The sequence below is a fragment of the Eubalaena glacialis genome, chromosome 4 (genome assembly GCF_028564815.1).
Source record: "Eubalaena glacialis isolate mEubGla1 chromosome 4, mEubGla1.1.hap2.+ XY, whole genome shotgun sequence".
Classification (NCBI taxonomy): Eukaryota; Metazoa; Chordata; class Mammalia; order Artiodactyla; family Balaenidae; genus Eubalaena; species Eubalaena glacialis.
The window spans coordinates 113,525,638-113,548,304 of NC_083719.1; the positions used below are offsets into that span (position 1 = coordinate 113,525,638).

Sequence of the window (22,667 nt, forward strand, 5' to 3'; positions counted from 1 at the left end):
GGTCCTAAGAGTTTTCATCACAAGGAAAAAACCATTTTTTTCTGTATATGAGACGACGGATATTAACTACCCTTATTGTGGTAATCATTTCATGATATATGTAAGTCAAATCATGCTGTACACCTTAAACGTATACAGTGCTTTATGTCAATTATAATTCAATACACCGAGAAAAAGAATGCTGTAGAGAGTAAGAGGTGGAAATTATAAACAGAATATATATCATGAATGCACAAACAAATTTAATGAGAGGCCAGAATGTGGTATTTAAAAAAATTATTTTAAGCTGTTGCCCCACTCACTCTGCAGTGGGAGGCTTTGCAGCCCTCTACCATCAGACCAGAGGGGATTCTACCTAGAGACGTGGTCCATAGTCACAGGACACACAAGTAACACTATATCTGAACTCTGAAGTCCTGCATTTGAGCCCTGGTCTACTAGCTGCATAGCCTTAGGTAAATGGCTCACCTTCCCTAAGACTTAGCTTTCTCATCAGGAAAGTGAGATAAGGCAGGAGAACTGACTAAACGAGTGGCCAAGGCAGAGAAGGCGGCAAACCCTGTGCAAGACCAGCTGTTCCTTCCCAGTTCTCACAGTCTGTCCACCTGGCAACCAACACCTGCCTCTTCCCTGCAAGGCGTGCAGCCCGTGACATGGTGCTTCAGGTCTACCCAGTTGCCTTGGGAGATGTCACTATATTCCAATCATAACAAGTGTGCCCTAAGTTTTCCTAAGGTCTGTAGTCTGCGATTATGTCCCTTCCTCACTTCTTGGTATTAAAATGCCCTTTCTTATATGAAATGGTGAGAGTAGATGGTAGATTCTTTTCACAACCTGGCCCAGGGAGGACAAAAGCTAGCAAGCAATACTTTGTCAATCTCCAAAATGATCGACATTTTATGGATGGCTAGTGGGAAGCTGCTGCATAGCACAGGGAGATCAACTCTGTGGTTTGTGATGACCTAGAGGGGTGGGGTAGGAGGGGTGGGGTAGGGAGGGTGGGAGGGAGGCTCAAGAGGGAGGGGACATGGGGATATATGTATACTTACAGCTGATTCACTTTGTTATACTGCAGAAGCTAACACAATATTGGAAAGCAATTATAATCCAATAAAGATTTTTAAAAAATGATTGGCAGCCGCATAGCACAGGGAGATCAGCTCGGTACTTTGTGACCACCTAGAGGGGTGGGATAGGGAGGGTGGGAGGGAGACGCAAGAGGGAGGAGATATGGGGATATATGTATATGTATAGCTGATTCACTTTGTTATAAAGCAGAAACTAATACACCATTGTAAAGCAACTTTACTCCAATAAAGATGTTAAAAAAAAAAAAAGATTGACATTTTAGAGATTCATATTGTTGTACAAATCCAAAAACTCCATGTATTGTCCATACACCCAGTTTTGTTTTGAGCAGCAGAAAACCTGTAAGGTCAGAGTCAGTGGGAGACGTATTTAAGAATCTGTAGAACTGAGTGTTCAAAAAGACTTGTGTGAAATTATCAACCCAAGATTACCTACGCCTAGTCTCATTTGCTCTGCTGTTTGAATCTCTGGAAATTTCATTAAAAAGTCAGCAAAATTTTGCAAGGATGGCAGCTTCTCAAAAGAACCAATCCCTTTTTTTGGCATCCCTTACCAGAACATTAATCACTCATTTGCAGTTTAAATGTTTCTCAAAAAGAAAGAGGCGCTCTCCCATAATCATCTTGGGCTTTTTGCCAGGCAGTGAGGAGCAAGTGTATCTTCTTGATCAGGAAGAGTGATTCACATATGGGGGTGGAGTTCAATTGGGGTGGTAGAGCAGGTTTACGTTTGAAAAATCCTAGGTGAGATGACTATTTATCAAAACTTTTGGCAAAAACTGTCTTCTTGGAGATACCTTAAAGATTATCCTATGAATCTTGGTAAGCATTCTGACAGGGGTCTTAACCTTGAAGATTTAGGCATAAATGGTTTCCTTTGAATCTTCGGTATTTTATGCATTTTAAAACCTTATTTTGGACTTCCCTGGTGGCGCAGTGGTTAAGAATCCGCCTGCCAATGCAGTGGACATGGGTTCAAGCCCTGGTCCGGGAAGATCCCACATGCCGTGGAGCAACTAAGCCCGTGCGCCACAGCTACTGAGCCTGCGCTCTAGAGCCCACGTGCCACAATTACTGAAGCCCAAGTGCCCTAGAGCCCGCGCGCCACAACTACCGAAGCCCAAGTGCCCTAGAGCCCGTGCTCCGCAATGAGAAGCCCGCACACCACAACAAAGAGTAGCCCCCGCTCGCAACAACTAGAGAAAGCCCACGCGCAGCAACTAAGACCCAATGCAGCCAAAAAGATGAATAAAATTTAAACAAAACAAAACAAAATCATTTGGGGCCAGCCAAATCTCTCTTAAAAGCGTAAAATTAAAAAAATAAATAAAACCTTATCTTGAGAAGGGTCCCCAGGCTTCTCTGAAACGTTGGGGACCCCACATGAAGGCCTGTCCCATTCTCTCTGGGAAGAGCCAGGCATGCTCCCCCCTGTGCCAGGAGCTCTCTCCTCTCAATCACTTAAATGCCTTGAGTGTTACCTTACCAGAGAAGCCTCCCCTGAGCACCTATGTAAGATAACACTGCCATGCCATCACTCCACTTTATTGTGGTCGGAGCACCACTTGCCCCACCTCCCCCTGGGGCAGTGACTCTACCTCCCTCACTAGACCAGAGCTCCCTGAGCACCAAGGTGCTGTACCCTCACTATCAAGAAGGGGAACAAGCACATGTAGATGTGATAAATATGGATCGAATGGATGCATCTTCTTTCAACAACTCAGTGTCAAATGTGTAAATAAGTCCACTCTTGAAATTTCTTAATGGGATAATATGCTGTATATGGGAGTAACAGCCATCAGAGTTAAAAAATACACTGTCTGCTTCAGTAAGTCCACCTTGAGGACTTTCTCCTACAGATACACTTGCACTTACGCAGAGAGACCCACACACAGTGATGGTCACTGCGGCACTGTTTGTCAGAATGGACACGAGGAACAATCCATAGGGAACTGGGTACACTACTCCTGCCTACAGTATCAGTAACTGGAGTCATACCATGAGAGACTAAAGCAGCTCCACATGCCAAGATGAGTAAGAACTGCCAAGGGAGTAACAGCAGCAGCTGACATGCGTGCCAGACGCTGCTGTAAGCATTTCACAGGAATTAATTCTCTTTTAAGCCTCCCAACCACCCTGTGTTATACCTCCATTTTACAGATGAGGAAATTGAGATACCAGAGAAATGAAGTAACTTCCCCAAGTCACACAGCCAGCAACTGGCAGAACTGGAATATAAAGCCAGGTGAGCTGGCACCAGTAACCACTGACCCCACACTGCCAAAACAGTGGGGAACACGATATATACACACACACACACACACACACACACACACACACACACACATATTTTAAAGGCCAGTAGGATGGGGAAGACTTTATGTATCTGTATGCTTTTATGTGCTTAGACTTTCTGAAAGGGTACATGAAAACTCATTCCAGAGACTGCTCTGGGGAGAAGTGGGAGGACTCTGAGTGAGATTTTATTACCGCACACTCTTTGTACCATCCAAACTCTCACACATATTTCCTACACAAAGACATTATGCAAACATTCACTAGAGTCAGTAAATTGTAGGGCTGGAATGGACCCCATCATTTCATGGCAGGGGGTAAACTGAGGCACAGACTTGCCTGAGGCCACCCAAGTAGAAGGAGGAACCCCAAGGCACTGCCAGGGCCCCGGATGCCCAGCCCCTGGTGGGTTCTGTCGCCTTCTCTAACAGTTTCCACTATGGCTGACTCAGCTGTCACAACTGGAGACTTTCAAAACCTTCCAATTACATAGAATTGGGGGAAAAATTATGATTTGGAATTCAAGTGTTGACACTTGAAAAATACCAACTCCCTTTCACTACAAGTGCTTTAGCATGTTACTAAGGCTTTGTCTGCATGTCTCTGGAAAGGTTATTTTCAGAACATTCCACTTAAACCTGGAGATGCAGGGTTCTTTGCTGTTTCTGGGAGCTGACACCACAATTTACATTAAACAAATGTTTTGAAAATTAGCTGTTCACGGTTCCAATTTCAGCTTCCCCCAGGGTTTAATGTTAGCCAAATACTGGTACAGTAAGCAGACAATGTGTTTTATTGTGGAGAAGAAAAACAGACCACCATAACAGACTTCCTGCTTTTGTAATCAAGGGAAAAGTTGAGTGTTCGAGTGATTATTGGCATATGGTTATTAGAAACACTGAGTTCCAAATATAGCTACTAGAAGCTAAAGACACACACACACACACACACACACACAAACACACACACACACACACCCTCCCTCTATATTTCAAGTCCAAAAAGAAAGAAAAAAGCATTCATAGTGTTTGGTAAGATGGGAAGTTCGGCAAGTTATGGGGCAAAAACTATGACAGAAGACTGGGGGTGACAGGGAGCGAGGTTCAACCCAGGATTGCCAGAGACACTCGGGTTGGAGAGGTGCCGCAGTTCTGCCCCTGCTGGCCCCCTGCTCTGTGGGCAGCCAGCTCCCTGAGGCCCATAATCAAGAGATGATGGATTTGGCATCTTCATCTTCTTTTTTGACATTTAAAGGGGGATGCACAGGCACTTTCCCCTGCCTTCCCTGTCCTGCACCTCCCCACAAATGCAAAAAGAAACAGTTCAATCTGCTAATTTTATAGTTAGCAGGAATGAGTAACAGCACTCTGTGAAATCCCCCGCCTGCCCTGAGCCTCCTCCAGGGCTTGTGAGCAAGGTGGAGTGCAGTGTCTGGAAATAACTTACAGGACACTCTTCAGTATCGGGTTTCTCTCTCAAAGAGCTGGGAGTGATTCTGAGCCTGGTGGGGTAGGGTGGGGTGGGGGGTGTCTGTTGGCAAGAGGAATTTAGATTTTGTTGTTTTCAGGGAAGTGTTTGTCCACACCCGGAAGGATGTACAAAAAATACAGCCTCTTACACCTCACCTGAAGAGAGTCCACAAACACAAACAGTGTGGGTGGGAGGTGAGAGGTCACAGAAGGTGCCCCCCATGTGGTGAAGGCCTGCCTGATGTCTGGATGAGCTCAGGGGAGGGGACATGCTGGGAGGGCGGGCTGGCATGTGACTCCGGGTCACTGCTCCCGGACCTGTTCTGGGAAGGTGTCCTCACCAGCTCACTCTGGTGAGGGCTTTGGGCTCTAGTAAGAATGTCCTGACACTGACACTGCACTAGGCCTTGCAGGGCGTTTCCAAGGGGATATTACTGGGGGTCTTACAAAATAGGGAAGCCACCTTCTGCCAGAGATAATTTCCTCTTAGTCTGGCTAGAGGCCAGAAGGATGACTCCTGACGGGGCACCCCAGGGCAGGGCAGGGTGGAGCAGCCTTAAGATTCCATTTTATTAAACACAGAGCTGCGCTGTGCCTAGTTTGCTGGCCCTGGAGTCTGTGACAACAGCTGAGAGGCAGGGCCCAGCGAGGAAGAAACAGAAACCATGTGTCCCAGTTACCCTGGAGTCTCCGACAGGTGAATGCAACCAGCCACAGGTGTGGACCTCCCAAGGGTGGACTAGGAAGATCCTGGCTTGGGATTAGTTGGCCTGCCCCATCCCAGAAGACATTAGGTCACACTCATGAGAAGGTTTCGCTCCCCACAGGAAGATCAGCACCTACGACCTAGTCTCAATCCAAGCTGGGTCTGGCAGGAAGCGCCCAAATAACGCATCTATTTTCCTCCTTAACAAGGTGGTCAATTCAAAGAGCTAACCGTCTGAACCATCCCTGCTGGAACAGGCTCGGAGGAGGACATGCAGCCATGGCAACACAATGACAGTTCTGGGCACGTCAAGGGCAAGCGGGCAGCTGGCACCTCTGGGCAGGACTCGATTGCTGTCGCTCGCACAGGGAAGCTCCTGTACACACACGTCCCACCCCACGGGCGTGGGCATCTCCTGGAAGGGTGGGCACCAGGTCCTTCCAGCCTGGGGCTATCTGCCCCAGCACCTCCCCACATCCCCCTTGCCTACAGAAATCTAGTCCCCCACTTGCGTCCAGACTCTGGCCACTTGAGCTGGACTAGCTCTCTGTCACCAGCTCCATTTGTTCCATAGGCCCCCACCCCAGAGGGGAATGAGCCCTCAGTAGGAAGGGGAGCCCGCATGATCCCGCCTGCCGGCACCCGCCTGGCCTCACACTCCACACGTCCCTGCCAAATCACCTACGCACCTTGGATTTCCGGGCCCCTTTCTTGCCCCCTGCTTTCTTAGACACGGGCTTCTTCTGGGACGGAGACTTGGCCTTTTTGGCTGGGGGTGGTGTGATGATGGCTTCCAACTTCCCTTTGGATCCTCGTTTCTTCGCTAGCAACTCCGGATGGATGTTTGGTAACACTCCCCCGCTGGCGATGGTGACTCCTTTTAGCAGCTTGCAGGAAAACCAAAATAGTGGATGGTGAGCCAGACCAGCATGTCCGTGACCTTCAAGAACTCAGCCCTGCCCCCCCATGCTCTTGCTTTTGGTTGGTAGAGCTCCCTCCTCCATGGCATCTACAAGGAGGCTGGCAGGACCCTGGCTCACTACACGGGGAGCAAGTCTTAGGAGTCCCTCACTCGGGTGGAGTTTCCGAACCATCTTTCTTCCAAGGAGAGCCAAATATCTTGTTTCATTCCCCTCCCCAAACCAATAAAGTCTTGGGGAAAAACTGCCATGGGGGGGACGGGAAGCTGCTAATAGTCCAAAATGCAGTCCACACCCTTGACAGCCAGCCAAACAGCACCCTCCCTCTGGACAGACAACTCTTGGGCAGCAAGACTGCCTGCTGGAGCGTCTGGGTGGGGGAGGGAGAGGAGAGCCCCATACCTGATTCAGCTCTTCATCGTTGGCCACGGCCAGCAGAATATGCCGGGGTGTGACCCGGCCCTTCTTGTTGTCTCTTGCTGCATTGCCAGCCAGCTCCAGAATCTCCGCTGTGGGGAGCAGAGGGGAAGGGCATGTGGTCACGTTAAAGCATCAGAGAACCGTGTGCATCCTCCCGGATCCCCTGTTCTTGGTGCCAGGAATGGGAGCAGGCAATGGCTTCCTGAAGCAGCTACCCTGAGCTACGAAGCTGCAGGCGGTCTGCCTGGCAACACCTGGAGCCAAGTCACAGAGGTGTTGAGAGGCAAAGCTGAGTGGGACTAGGAAGACCCCTGGTCCAACCCCTTTGTTGTGGACATGAAGACACTGAAGCTTAGAGAGGAGAAAGGACCACCAGCTGAAGGCCCTCAGTGACAAGTGGTAGAGCTGAGATTTGAAGCCCTTTCCCAGAATGGGCTGCCCACAGTCAGCACTCCAGACGTCACCAGCACCAACCCCATGGAGCCAGCAGTGTGGCCCTGAGACTGAACTGTGCATCTTGAACAATGGGTCATGCATGGGTTTACAGGACTTCAGGGGGTGGTGGCATATTACTTAGTAAATTTCTGTTAATGGAACCAATGTTGAATGCCTGCACACTGAGATTCAAAACTAGAAGGATATGACTGGACCCTTTGCAAAGTCAACGTCATAAAAACATAAAACAAAAAAGGTGGGGTGTAGTAGATTAAAAGAGGCTACACAGCCACAACAGCCAAATACATATAGTGTCAATCCTTGATGGGATCCTGATTGCAAAAAAAGCTATAAAAGTCATTCTGGAGACAACTGAGGAGATTTGAATGTAGACCAGATATTAGACACAAAGGAATTATTGGTTTTCTTGGGTGTGATAATGGTATTACCACTCTGAAGGGAACATCTTGTCCTTCGGAGATACATGCTGAAGTATTTAGGGGTGAAGGGCCTTGGTGTCTGTAATTTATTCAAATAATCCTGAAAAAGTCTACAGAGGAAAACAAATGTGGTGAAATACTAACACTTGTTAAATCCAGGAGTGATGTAAGAGAGTAAGACGTCAGAGAGTTCCTCTCTCAGCTTTCTGTATATTTGACTTTTTCCACAAAATAATAAAAAACCTAGAAGGATATGAGCCTGACTTAGAGTTGGTGCTAAGTTAGAGTTTATTGACCAGTCCTTTGGGGCAGTGTTCGCCAGACAAGAAGACAGGTTCTTCCACAGCACCAAAGATGGGGAAAATTAGCAAGTACCGTTTGGCAAGAGATTTTTTTCTCCTTGGTGGCCCAGTTCTCTTTGTAAGTGTCAACCTCATCACTTGCGCCTCATTTTCTTAATGAGAAATGCAGACTGTCCCAAAATGTATCTTACACCCTCACTTCTGCAATTCTGTCCATGCCACAGCCCTGCCTGTAATATCCATCTAGCCCTCCCTTCTAGGCTCAGCTCAAGTCTGACCTCTTCCTGGTACTAAAGGATTTCTAATATTCGAAGTTATGTTGCAAACACTAGATGTCTCCAGCAAAGCCAAAACTCAGAATCATTATAAAATAACTAGGGAAAAAATTCTAGCTACATTAAAACCACATATTTAAAATTTACAATATTACATGGTTTATGTTGTTAAGGGGTACTAACAGCTGAACCTAATGCAAAAACTAGTCTGTGTGTCAAGCTGAAAAGCTTCTTGGATACTCACACCTGGATCACACGGATTCAATGCCTAAATCCAAGGCAGGAATTCATTTACTCAATAGTCACTGCACTGATGATACTTGGACACCAGAGGCAACTGAGGCCCCTGCCTGCTTGATGCTCCCAGGCCATAGGGGTCCCTCGCCTTGAACGTCACATGAGCAAGTCACTAGAGTGAGGCCCGGGGAAGAAGGGGAGATAATCAGTACACTTCCCACCCTCATCCATTAGTCTCCACAGGGCTGTTCCCCATACAGCCTGAGTACAGGCCCACCTGTCAATTTCACGGAAGCTTCCCTATAATTGATGGTGACTGTGTGTCCGGAAGCCCAGAGGCGATGACCCTGTCATGGCCAAGAAAGAAAGGGTGCTTGGGATGCCTAAGTGACCTGATGCCCATGTGCAGAAATGAGCCCAGCTTGGCCTCCATTCTCCCACGTTCATGCAGGAGGCAGCACATCTGCAACGCTATTGTCCAACTCACTGCCTGTGAGGAAGTGAGGCCGGAGCCTGACGCAACAGGAGCCTGACCCTGGGAGCAAGGGCACAGGAAGGAGAGCCAGCCCAAGGGGCAGGAAGGCTGGAGAGGGCAGCTGGCACCGCTGAGCTGTAGCCCACTTGGCTGGCTTCCTGGCCTCCACCACCCCCTCACCTCCCCAGCCTTCCTCCACTTTGAGGCCACAGGAAACACGGGGCCATCAGTATCTACAAAGCCAGAATATACAGGAGGAGGCTGGGGGATTACAACCTTCTCCCCATAATGTGCTAAGAATGCTTTACCTGGCCCTCATTTAAAAAGAAAGAGAGAAAGAGGAGGAGAGAGAGAGACAGAGAGAAACCCACAATAGTGTCCTAAGCCCATCCATTTGGCAAGAAGATCGTGTGAAATTATGGTTTCTCGGGAAAGTGGAAGTGGCCTGTTTCCTCTTCCTGCCCAGAGTATTGGTGCAGGCTCTCCCCAAGAGAAGGCACAGTGGCCGCTGGTGGAGGGTGGGGGGAAGAGGCAGGTGGTCTTTTTATTTTTGGCATCACTACTTTATTTTTTGTGCGGGGAAGGTGCAGATGATGAATGCAAAGACCTGGAGGGTGGAGAGGGATCACCAGAACTCCCAAGTGTGTTTGGGCCCCTGATTTGGGTGAGGGACAGGCAGTATGTAACACAAGCAAGTAAAGCAGTGCACTGAGCTCTAAGCAGCACCCACAGCTGAGAAATAGGACGATCAATTCTCCAGGAACTCCCCTGGGCTACCACTAGCTCCCCCTCTACCGCCACTCTCACATTGTGTCTGCAATCGCAAATAGCCTGAGTTTCTCCACTTGGGAAATTTCAAGGACTGTGCTCACTTACTGCTAATTCAGCCTGGACTCAGGGATGCCAGACTGGATCCACCTGGGAGTAACAACAAGGTGGACATGGAGGGGCTGGAGAGGTGTGTGGAGTGGGGTGAGGAGTGTTCTAGCTCCTCACAAAGAGCTGGGCTGGGGTGTCCTTCCTGTCATTCCTCTGACTTCTTCACCAAGGAGCCAGAAAATCCAGGACTCCTTCCTTTCTGCAAAACCCCAGCTCACTTTTGATCTGCGAAGACCAAGATAACTGGCCCTCCCACTCCCTATCTTCAAAGAGAGGACCCTCAGCCCTGTGGGGAGGAAGGGAGCTGCGTCAAGTGGGATAACAAAGAGGGGCAGAGATTCACATCTTGGCTGGTTGCACAAGAGCTTTATCTTCTGTTTACTCCTGCATGTTTTCCAGTTGGATAGTTACCACAGCAGGCAAGGGACACACAAGAGGGAGCACCTCAGAGACACACCTTTTATGAGAAGTGTGTTTCCCGCTCCGCCCCAGGCAGAGGGCTGGGGCAGCTGACAACAGCCCAGAAAGATGGAGGACGCACTCCTGCTGCACACAAAAGTAGGAACCCAGAGCACGAACTCGCCCCTTGCCAAGTATTCAGTAATACCAACCCCCCTTCATCCTCAGCCCAGTGTTAGAAACGGCCATCATAAAGGGCTTTCCTGGCTAAGAGAGGGCTGCCTGCTGCAGTGGGAGAGGAGAGGTGCAAACTGCCAGCAACTCAACAAGATGGATCAGTTCCCATCTGCTCTCCAGGGCGTGTTTGTGGGAGGGCAGGAGAGAGGGTGGTGAGTGCCGAGGAATTGGGGCAGGGCACACGCCACCAAAGGTGATTTCCTGATTAAGTTTCCTTCCTAGTAAGTGATCCTCGGCTTTGCAAATGATAGCAAGGGCAAATTCATGGAAGCCCTAGGCTCAGGGCGGTGCCTGGGTTCCTGCCACTATACCCACTGCCCGCGGGGATGGGCCCCTCACCCCCACCAGCAAGGGGGCCGCCTCCTGGGCTAGGCCGGAGCCAGCTTCAGCTCTGCCTCGACTTGAATGGAGCCCGTGCCTCCCTACCAGGGAGGGTTTCCTGCACGTGATTAATCTTGCATTTTGGAAGGCTTTGTCCATCTCTAAATTTTTTTGCCTCTGGCTGTTTTAAGAGAAAAAGGATTCCGAAAAAGAGAACCAGGAAAGCACCACATCTATAGACGCAAATTCTTTTCTCCACGGTTTCCAGAGCTCCATGCTTGGATCCCGCCTCGGAAGGAGGTTCAGGAGCCACAGCCCTGAGGTTGTAACCCAAACAAATGGAACCCGTTAAGAAACCACGGGAGGAACCTGGCAAAGAGCAGTAACGGGGAGAAGAAACAAACCTCTGACCAGGTCCTCCACCCCATCAAGCCAAGTCTTCCTGACCAGTGACAGTCTAATTTTGATACTGCCGACCAGCACTGGGACTGGTTTGGGGCTCAGAGCACGTGGGGTCACTCTGGGGAGGACCCTCAGTATGGTGAGGTTCCCCAGTTATAAACACTGCAAAGGGGACAGGTTGAATGATGAGCTACACCGGCCACCTTGTGAGGTAGTTTCTTGTTTTAAGATCTTTTTGTTTAAGATCTAATAGGCAAAACACTGGAGTGTCTCTGGCTCCGACTCCCGGCCAGGGCCAGTCCCTGGCGAGCGGTGAGTCGCTGGCTCCATCATATGCAGCGGCCTGGCCCAGCGACGTGACCTTATTCTCTCCTCAGAGCAGCAGGCACGGCAGAGGCACCCCTGGGCCCGCCATTCCCCAGCCGCGTGGAACGCGATTGTTTTAAGGCCACTTGACGAAATTCCCACAGCCTTGAGTAACAGCATTATTTGGCAGCCTTCTCAGCTACAGCCCAGCTGTCTGAACATGAATACCTGACAGGTCTACTTTCCAAGTTCACCCAGAGACCAAAGGCTTAGAGTCTTCCCCCACCCCCACCCCCCAAACGCCTGAACTGAGCCCTATCTGTTGTACTGAAGCATTCTGTCTATCTCCCTTCAGGGAGCTGAAGTCATGGTTGGCAGAGTTAGACTCCTAACAGCTAACAGGTGACGTGTGGAGGCCGCACCAAAGGCTAAACACAGACCTTGCAAAGAAAAGAGTCAGGGGCTTCTACAGAACTGCTTGAAGCGTCTCCTCTCACAAAAGCAATACTGAAAAGAACAACCAGAAATCAAAGGAAAGCAAATGTTCACGTAATCCCAAGGAGAAAACAGGTATCTGCTACAAAGCCAACAGCATGACAAGGAATCTGTTTATCGTATTTCCTTCCATTCATCAGGCTGCCATCAGCAGTTCATTGGGTTCAGAACTGTTTTACGCCATTCTGGAAGGCCTTAACCCAATCAACCCCAATCGGAGAGCGGCTGCTAAGCGTTTCCTGCGTCCTGACTGCACCACAGTTTCCTCCAATTCCCTCGGCAGCCCAGAATCCACCGGCCCACATCCCACCTTTTCGGGAGATGAGTGGCAGGGGCTGAAGCCCGCTGAGCCGTCAGCTTGGAGCACCGGGGTCTTGCCTGTGGGCCAGAGCAAAGCTCTCTAGTCTGCCTGTCCCAGGGGCCTCCGAGGAAACAGGGGTTCCACAGAGAAAATAAAACCTACAGCAGTAATTGAAGGTGGTATGTTCTGTGCAGAAAACAGGGTATTTTGTAAGAATGAACCATTCTGTTGTTTTTCTGCAGATGTTCCGAATCTCATACAAGCTTGTCCACTGCTGTTAAACCCACATGACAGATCCCCTCCTCAGGGCCCATGAGCCAAGGGTCCAGGAGGCAGCATCTGGTCCAGTCTCCCACCTTCCCCACAAAGTCTCCCAGTAAGAAAGAAACACAGCTTAATATGAGAGTTTCTAAAGTAAGCTAATTGTTTTTGGTATTTCAAAATAAAAAATTAGTAATTTTGCATTATTCACATTAACAAAAAAGAGATTATGATTCTTGGCAAATATTACCTTCATCTAAACCGCCAACCCAGCCTGGTGCGTGAATATTTTGCCTTTCAGGAAAGCCTTGCTCTTCCTTCCCCAAGTCTCTAGCGATTCTGTATAAGCTCACCTCCTAGGTCTGTCTTCAGTGGAGGCAGCAGCCCCGAACAGCACCATGCTGAAGCCGGGGGCGTGCTGTCAAACAGCCTGGGTGTGAATCACAGCTCCTGCACTTAGCTGTGAGAGTTGCCAAGACACACCTGTGCCTCAGTTTCTCATTCTATAAAAGGGGATGATAATTGAGGTCACCTCTAGGCTTGTGAGGATTAATGAGTTACCAAACGACATGCTTAGAACACTTGGTAAACGTAAGCTCCAAATACTGATGCTACAACCACACACCTTATCTTTTAAAATAGTATAACAGGCTTGATTTCTATGGGAAGGAAACTATACTTTCTTTTCCTCAGTTTCCTCTATCAAAATAACTGGCTGGCTGGCTGGCTGGCTGGCTAGGTGGATAGATGGGATGTACGTGAGAGCCAAGAGGAGGAGGAGAGAAGCAATATGGAAAACCTGGTGTTTCCTCCCCTGATAGTTTACCCTTTGCTGTTACACTTAACAGTTTACATATGTTTGAAAAATGCACTTGAACCCGCTTAACCTCGGTGCTGCCAGACTTGCCTTGATATTACACAGCACCCAGGGTGGCCCCACAGGCATCCTCTGCCTAAGGATGGGGTCTGGGGCTTTTGTCTGACTCAGCAGGGGGTAGCGTGGCAAGGGCAGGACCAAAGCCAGCTGCTGAGGCAGCACAAGTCAAGGCCCCAGAAGGAAGGCGGAAGGACGAGGTGGCTGGGGAAGGCCAGAGGAACCTGCTCTAACCCAGGGCCTGGCTGACAGCCGGGCAGGGCCCTCTCCCCACCGCTCACTGCTTTCAAGGACTCGAAATTAATTTACAAGGAAATGGTTAATATGTATGTTTGTTTTGATATGGAAAATCACAGCCATTTGTTCTTAATTCATCTCAGGAAGGGGTGAACAATCAGAGATGTCTGCTAACATGAAATGATTTGAAGAGTGTAATGTAAAGAGGAAACTCATTTAAAGAGCCCTGACATGGTGCCATTTCCCAGATGGACTTTTAAAGGGGAAACAAGGAGCAGAGCAGGGCTTTGGTAGGCTGCCATCCTGTGGGGGGCAGAGGCCATGCCTGTCGCCCGCGCTTAAGCCCGCGCTGACACGTGTTCTTGGAGATGTGGCACAGCTTTGCCTCCTGGGAGTGGAATCGGCGACCAGATCCGAGGGAGACATTTTTTTCCAGCCTTTTGGCGCTGAGTTTATCTTGTGCACAATTTATCTTTTCAAAATGTAAAAAGTAAATTGAAAACACAGCATAAATGAGAAATGGCAACTATGCTATATGCCACCCCACTGGCCTTGGCAACTGCGTGTCGTAAGCACCCTCCTGCCTTGACATCTGTCCCAGCCTGCTTAATCCTGCTTCTGGAAAAAAAGATCTGACCACATGAAGACTTTTTAGGTTCTTTCATAACTGACTGTTTTTAGAGCGATATGAGTGTGTCATAGTAGGGGAGGCCCCGAAAGGGGCTGCCGCTCCTGGGGTCACCTTTACTAGCCCAGCTCTGTCTGCCCAAACGGATTCCCAATGCTGAGGGCCACTTGTCTAAGGATTTGCCTAAGCTCTGTCGCCCAGGATTCCACCTCCCCTTCACTAAGAGGACAATGAAGGGACATCGGGCAAAACCCTTTGGCCCTTCAGTCCACCCTCAGTGCTGCTGAGTGCTACAGCCTCCCCACACCCGACTGGGCACTGCCCTCCGCTCTCCTCAGGGCGGCCGTCTGGTGCTTCTCCCCCAGGACCTCTGTGTCCCGCTACAGGCAGCACCTCCCACACTGACCAGACTGCCCCTTCCCTATAGCCCAGCACACGTCCCTCCAATGGCCATCACCCCTCTTGTGCTCATGCACCTCCTTCCTACAAGCCCGCGACTTTCCTCCTTCCTGTCAGGGACTACTCATCCTTCCAGGCCCATCCCGCAGGACCCCTGTCCTGTTTGCCCACGGCAGGCCACAGGGCTGTCTCCCGCCTGGCACACCCACACCACGTGCCCTTTGGCAATCACCTGTGACTGCGCAGGGCCCGCCCCTCCCGTGAGTCCACATCTGCCTCCTCGGCCAGGCTGCTGCTCTGGGGAGGACAGGAGCCAGCCATGGAGGCCTGGGCATATCCCATCCTCCTGAGATGTCCACTAAAGGCAGAGGAGATGCAAAGTGCACTGAGTAATCCCAAGTCCCAGGGCTCTCCTTTTCACTGCTAACGTTTCAGCTCCATTGAGAGCCTACAGAAATGCTCTTCTAGAGATGAGTTATTGTGCTGAGTGACCTTGGAGAAGTTATTTAAACTCCTCGAGCCTCAATTTCCTCCTAAGCAAAATAGGTGGTTTGAGGATTCAGTGAGTTACCAGATGTAAAGCACTTAGCCAATGCCTGACACAGTAGATGCTCAATGTATGGCAGGCGTTTTATTATCTAAACCGTCCCGCCTTTGCCTGCGTGCAAAGCACTGCCCTCTGTGCCCCAAAACTCACATTTTGACAAGCCACAATTTTAATCTGGGAGGGAGACTGCCAGGGCCTGGGGCAGAGGTGGGAGAGCAAAGAAAACAATGCTACTGGAGTTAAAGACCTTCATTTTCTGAATGAACAGCAGATATTGACTTGCAGCGGTCAATATCCAGATTTACAGAGACAACAGAGAAATGTTAACCAAAGACTACCTCAGTTACCCATTACCCCAGGGAGCATCAATCAGGATATCGATGGCAAAGGAAGCCGATAGATTAGCCTTTTCCAGACGCCCTGGATTTCCACATGGTTCTCACAGTTCTGCAGGCAAGAAATGTGGGCTCTGGCAGAGAAGGAGCCTCCTTCTGTAAGGAGGACATATGTAAATGTCTTCTATCAAGGCCATTCGACACATGTCCCCCTGTAGACCCCACAGGCCTCTTGAAGTACCAGGGAACACATGTTTTCTGGCCACTAGATGGAGGGCACTTGTCTAAAAAGGAAGAAGGTAGGGTGGAAGATAAAGGAAGAGAGAGGGAGGGAGGGAAGGTGGAGGCAGGGTCAGAGCTGTAGGCTGGCTGAGCAGCCTGGCAAATCCGAGGAGAGTGTGTATCATCCTCTTGGCAACCAGAACTGGAGGGGGTGGTGGGAAGAGGGAGAGAGAGAGAGGCTGACTGTGGTTAGTATCTTTTGGGTTTGTCTTCTTGCTAGAACTTATTTATAGTTCTGAGGAGTGGCTTTTTGCTCTCATGGTATTTTATTCTGGGTTGACTAGACAGAGAAGCCCTCACGCAGGGAAAGTAAGAGGGCTATAAATATATTTTATTAGTTGCTGATATTTTAATGGGAAGATATTGAGAGAAGAGATATTTGTAGAATTCTTACCTACTTCCTCCTCCTCTCAGTAAGTAAGTAGTTCTTTTAAAGGCATTCTTGATGGTCATCCACAGGGGGACCCAGGGGGACCTCGACTACCTCTCCTGGGATGCTGCTACTTTAATCAGTTGGGCAGCTCCTGGCTTCCTCTGCTATTTGAGGTGCAGCTAGAGACATCCTTTTGTGGCAGGAGAGATCAACTCTTGAAACACTCCCAATGCCTTCCTATTTGCCACCAACAGTTGCCCTGCCACTTGCCTCTCCTCAGGCAGGTCTGGTCCACGACGCCCTGGTGTTAATCCTAATTATGCATCATTAAAAAAATCCAGGGGTCTAGTTCAACTCTCATCCTTGCCAATTTCCTGGCAGCATCTGACATTACCTACATTCCCCCCTCCAGAAATTCATCCTTCCTCTAACTAGTCTTCTTACCCTTCAACAAAAACCTATGTGCTGAGCAGCTGAGTACACGGTGATGAGGGAGGGGTAGGGAAGGCAGAGTCCCAGCCTTGGGGGTCACTAATATGTCCTCAGGGATGTCCGGCCCATCACAAACACTCAGTACAAATCTGTTGAAATCAACAGTGATTCTTCGGACCCCCAGCACCCAGCTCGGCACCTTGTACCTGGTCAGAGCTTGGTAACTCTTTCACAAATAGGTCATTACAGATGAATTACTAAACCAGTGAACAAGCACTGCAGCATTCAGGCGGTGATGCAGGATGAAAGTGCAGGGATGTTCTCCAAGGCACTGTCCTGGTTTCATGGATTAGAACAAACATTCAGGATCCATGGCAGGCCGTGTGAACTACAAAGCTGTCATCCCGGGGGAAAGCAGCCCCAGGGTGGCCCAGGATCCAGGCAGGCCGTCCCTCTCAGTCTCAAATCAGGACTCAAGGTTGGCTGAGGGGACCAGGGATGTTGGGGCAGATTAGAGGCAGATCAACCACCCTCAGATTTTAGCTCAGATATAAATGTCAGTCTCTGTATATCACATGCACCCATTACATTTTCTATATTTATTCTGAAATGAAAAGGGAGAAAAATATATTTAAAAACATACACAACATATATAAGAAACTGATAACACTGATTGTCTCCTGAGAGGAGAACTGGGTATGCAAAAGAGTAGGGAGAGAAATGCATGTCTCACTGTATGTCCTTTGGGAACGTGAATTTTATCATTGGTATGTGTTACTTATTAAAGGAAATAATTACTTTCTGTAAAAATAAAAAGACAGGAAAGACCTACCAGATATGAGAAACATATTATAAAGTATATAACTAGATAAACATACCAATGAAACAGAAAAGAAAGTCGAGAAGTAGCCCTAATTATATCTAGAAATTTCATGTATGGTAAAAGCAGCATCTCAGATCACCAGGGAAAAGACGGAATATCCAATTAATTGTGTTGAGACAGATGGGTAACCATCTGGAACAAAATTAAGTTGATCCCTCTCCCACATTATATATCAGGATAAATTCCAAATGGGTCAAAGTAAAAAATGTAAAAAATTAAACCATAAAAATACTAAGCAAGAGCATGAGGGAATTCCTCTGCAGCCTTGGAGAGAGGTAGGCTTTCTGAACAATGACTGAAAATCCAGCAAAAACAGACTAATAAAGACTTCAGATACTAGAATTATTCAGATAAACTGGGTAATCATTTCATTTATGTTAAGGTATCACATTGTATACTTTAAATATATACAATTATATTTGTCAGTTATTCCTTAATAAAGCTGAGGAAAAAATAATTATTCAGAAAAATATATGAGAACTGTGTATAATATATATTTAAAGAAAATTCTGAAAATGAAAAGAAAACAAGATATTATAAAGAATAACCAAGCAGATTCACAAAAGAACCAAACAACTTCTAGAGTAAAAAAATACCAAAACTGAAATTAAAAGTTCAGTGACTGAATTAAATAGCCGATAAGACACAGCTGAAGAGAGAATTAGTAAACTGGGAGATAGTTCTACAAGATAGACCAGAAGTAATTATCCAGAAAGTAATCTAGAGAGACAGAAATGAAAAATACGAGTGAGATGAACAGATATGGAACTTAGATAAAACACTAATGAATGTTTAATTTGTGTTCCATAAGGAGAAAGAGACTAGAATAGAGACACTGAAGAAACAACAGCTAAAAACTTTATGGATGAGATAAAGACATGTTCAAAATCAGAGCCTGAGAAAGCTTACGACCAGAAGACCTCACTAAATGAAATTCTAAAGGATGTATATAAAGTGAGCCCAGATGGAAGGTCTGAGTGAAAGAGGCACACACAGTTTGGGTCACACATTTTTCCTTGCCTAAATCCAGAATCAGTTTTATAGTGCTTTGTGCCTTCCCATTGGCCCAAGCAAAAACAGAACCTCTGGTGGGAACTCAGCTACGCATATGCTGACCCCAATGACAGAAATGAAAGTTGCATATAGCCCTTCAAAGGGAAATCATGAAGCAACAATGAGAATCCTTGACCGCTGAGGTTTCCTAGGCAACGTGGCTTATCTTCAAGAAAGCAGAGAGGTTTACAACAAATGGTGCTGGAACAATTGGACATCCACATGCAAAAAACTGAATCTAGACAAAGACCTAACACCCTCAGCATAAATTAACACAAAATGGATCAGAGACCTAAATGTAAAATACAAAACTATAAAACTCCTAGACGATAACATAGGAGGAAATTTAGATGACCTCAAGGTTTGGTGATGACTTTTTAGATACAACATCAATGGCACAATACATGAAAAAAAGAATTGCAAGTTTTTTAAAATAAAAAAATTCTGCTCTGTGAAAGACAGTGTTGAGAGAATATGAAGTCACAGAGCAGGAGAAAATATTTGCAAAAGAAAGCAATGAGACCTTTCCTTTCTCTGATCCAAGTGATGCGGTCCAACCCCCAGGGCTAGGAGTGCAGGGGACATGGTCCACTGTTTTGTGAAGGGGGCCCAGGTCACACTTACACTCACCTGGACAACCTCATGGCCTCTTTAGAAGGACTGAATGAAGGACCAGATAAAAATTCAGTTTTTGAGCTCTGCAGCAGATTCAAGTGGCCCTGGGAGAAGCACGTCCTCTAGCCGTGCTGCCGCCTCCACACCTTGGATGGGGAAGTGAAGCACTGGGGAAACTCCACCCCTCAGTGCTTTCTATGTCTGGCCTCAGCCCCGAGGTCTGACTCACCTGGGTCTGCTAACAGGCTGGCCATCTGACAACAAGTCATCAGGGAAATGTCAAAGGCACACTGTGCTAAACTGCTGCTTTTTTCAAGCGCCCCTTGACTATTCATCCACCACGGAATCATCTATTCCTCCTGGGAGACTGAGGAGGACTGACAATGTAGCTCTCCCTTAATGACTTCATGATTTGCTTTGTATGATCATGTACAGTGATCATCAATAGCAGATATTAATAAAAACAAATAGACTAAAATCTAACTCCCTTTCATGCATGTACACATACACACAAAAGGCATTCAGTGCCAGCGGCTATCTCTGGGCAGTGGGATTATGACTGAGTTTTCCCTTCTTAAATTTTCAAACATAAATTACTCACATAACTGGAAAAGGGAACATACATTTAAATATAGGCTGCCACTGGAGTTTCAACTTCTGTGTTTCCAATTTTTTTCTAGTCACAACCCTCTGGCTCATTAAAATCTAGTCCTCCCTTTCAGCTGCTGAAGGGCTTTGCAGAACAGTGAGTGCTGTGGGGTTCTGGGAGCCCCAGGGAAGCATGAAGTCACTGGCAAGAGTTAGCTGGGTCCTGGCCTGAAGTGTAAGTCTAAGGTAGGGTGGTCATGCAAACAAGCAAGAGACATAGGAATTCAGAGAGCCTCGGAGCATCACGGAGCCCGCCTGTCCTCTTCTCCCTGCCCTATTTTTAGCTGTTTGAGTACAGGACACAGTTGGCTGTTCCGGATAGGAAAGTGGTAAAGAGGCCAGGTAAGTGACAGAGACAACTGCAGGCTCTGCCTACCCTAATCTTCCAAGCTTATCGGATCCTTTCTTTCCCAGGCCAGAAATGCCAAGTGGATGGATGTTTGTTGAAATGAGTATCTGTGTAACAGGACACACTGCTGACAGAGGAGGCCTCTCCCTACTATACTTACAAGAGATGGGGGCAGGGATGGAGTGCAGACAATGACTAGCACCAAAGGGCTATGCAACATCTGACCTGAGTTATAGATTAGAAATCAAACAAGCTGAAATTTGGGATGAGGATGATCACTTTACTAGCCAAAACCAGATAGCAAGATGTATTTTTAACAACCATCCCTTTTCCCTGGGGTTTTACTACAGGATGCAGTCAGGCACAAGGGCTAGGACTCATCCAGTCTGTAAAGTAGCCATAAGAGTCCCCTGGGTGAACCCTGTTCGTTCCCCAGGTCAGGAGCTGGCCCTGTAAACTTCCCCATGGTTAGCGAAGTACCCACAGGCAGTTTCAGACTGGAGTGCCTGCTGTGAGCGATGCCAGGTGCCTGCTAGAAGAGCGTGGAGGTCCTGGTCACTGACAAGAAACAGGAGAGGGAAGACCGAGGTCTGAAACACAGGGCATGGGGAGGGACAGGGCATGGGGAAATGGAAAAGGAGTAGGGGGTTAAGAATATGCAAATCTGGGTATCTTCATCATTTTGTAGATTAGAGCCAAAGAAGACAGAAAAAAAAATTCTAGCCACGGCCTTATCCTATGAGAGGTGGAAATATAATACTACAACAGTAGGTTTTTAAACAGACCAGAGCTGGGGTATCTAAATCAGCAGAACTCTCATGGTGGTCCCCTGGTGGGGGGGGGGGGGTCTACACTTATTACAAAGTGTCAACATTCAGTCTTGAGAGCTGGCAGCCAGGGCTTCCCATCCTCCTTACTGTCGAGAAATCCTCTGAGAACAGATTTGATTTTTGCCAACAGGCTTACATCCTAGGAGGCAGGTTGGCAGAATAAGCTGTGTGATCAGGCTATGTAACAGGGTTTCTGGACCAGAAAAAGATGTCATCAGACATCTTTTTGGATTTGATGACCAGGAACCAGGCCTGTTCTCTCAGGCGTTGGGTGAGTGACTCCAAAGGCACTTCCCTCCAGGGTAAGTCCCATGGGCAGGGACTTTTCTCTGGCATCTCAGTGACTAGCACAGCCCTGAAGAGTGGTGGGCCCTCCCTGAGTCGGTGCATGAGTGGCTCAGCTTAGCAGAATAACTGCACAGCTTCCCCAAGTCATAGCCTCCCTGTGTGAATGCTGAAGCACCTTCTAATATGTTGAGCCCTGTATGGAGGAGGCAGACCTAGGTCTCCTTATCTATTAGCCAAGTTCTGTGCCTCAATGCCATGAGCCAGACCAAAATGCATCCTTCATGGTGGCCTTCAGCTTTGTTTCTTCAGTTGGCACTCTTCATTTCTCATGGACCATTTCTCATGGGCCTAACCCATAAGTGTCCCCACACGGTATGGTGCAAGGTGTTTACAGGTGTTCCTTGAAAGGCTTTCTGATAAAAGTTTGGGAACCACTACATATCACAGTTCCCTCCCTTGGGAATTCATGGGACACCAGTATATTAAAGGCTCTGAAAAGTCCTGCAGTAAAGAGAGCGGTTTCTCAGTGGTTCCCAAACTAAAACCAGTTCCTTTACTCAGGAACTCAACAAAGGTATTCACATATCCATCTCAAAAGAGGGAACGTGAATCTAGCCATCTCCTGATTTCACCCATAGAGCTTTATGTTTCGGTGGACTACCTCTTAAATTTCACGGAACACCTCGGTTCTGCCGAACACAGTCTGAGCAATGCTGACCCAGAGTGCTTTGCATCCATCGAATCATAGCATGGTTGCTTTTTGCTCTTCCACACACTTCTCATTCCCCCTGCTACCCCCACTGTAGGACTCCAGTGCTTTTAACTTGTCCCTTAGACCTGCCCTATTCCCCTACTGGTCTGTGGGCTTGTGTGTCCCCAACATCAATGGAAGTTCCACTAGGGCAAAAGTCATGTCACATGTTCCTTATTTCATGTCTCCTATACCTTCCAGCACTGAGCAGTGCTGTGCTGAGCAGAGGGAAGAAACTCCAAAGATGCTTTCTGAGCTGAACTAAATTCAAGTTCCCTTTAAATATCATTTAAGAAAAAAGTACCACAGTAATATGGGGACAAAGATGATGCCTCAAAGAAACTACCTCAGTTTCCCCATGATAATACTTATTTTTATCCATCATTTATTGAGTGTTTGGTAGGAATGCTGGCTAAAGTCATAAGATGCAATATCAATCTTCAAAGCAACCCCAAGAGGTGGGGCTACTATCATCACCTA

At 47.8% G+C, this 22,667-nt stretch overlaps 1 protein-coding gene across 5 annotated transcripts in view; it reads right to left on the bottom strand.

The window, feature by feature from the left end:
• Nucleotides 1-22,667, bottom strand: part of LOC133090939 (core histone macro-H2A.1) — an 80,336-nt gene that overhangs the window by 42,527 nt on the left and 15,142 nt on the right. For all 5 annotated transcript variants that reach the window (XM_061189618.1, XM_061189616.1, XM_061189619.1 and 2 more), the window contains exons 3-4: nucleotides 6,881-6,987; nucleotides 6,248-6,445 (exon numbers count right to left, since the gene is read on the bottom strand). In XM_061189618.1, the coding sequence (XP_061045601.1) occupies nucleotides 6,248-6,445; nucleotides 6,881-6,987 (305 nt within the window). The remainder of the gene's footprint in view (nucleotides 1-6,247; nucleotides 6,446-6,880; nucleotides 6,988-22,667) is intronic.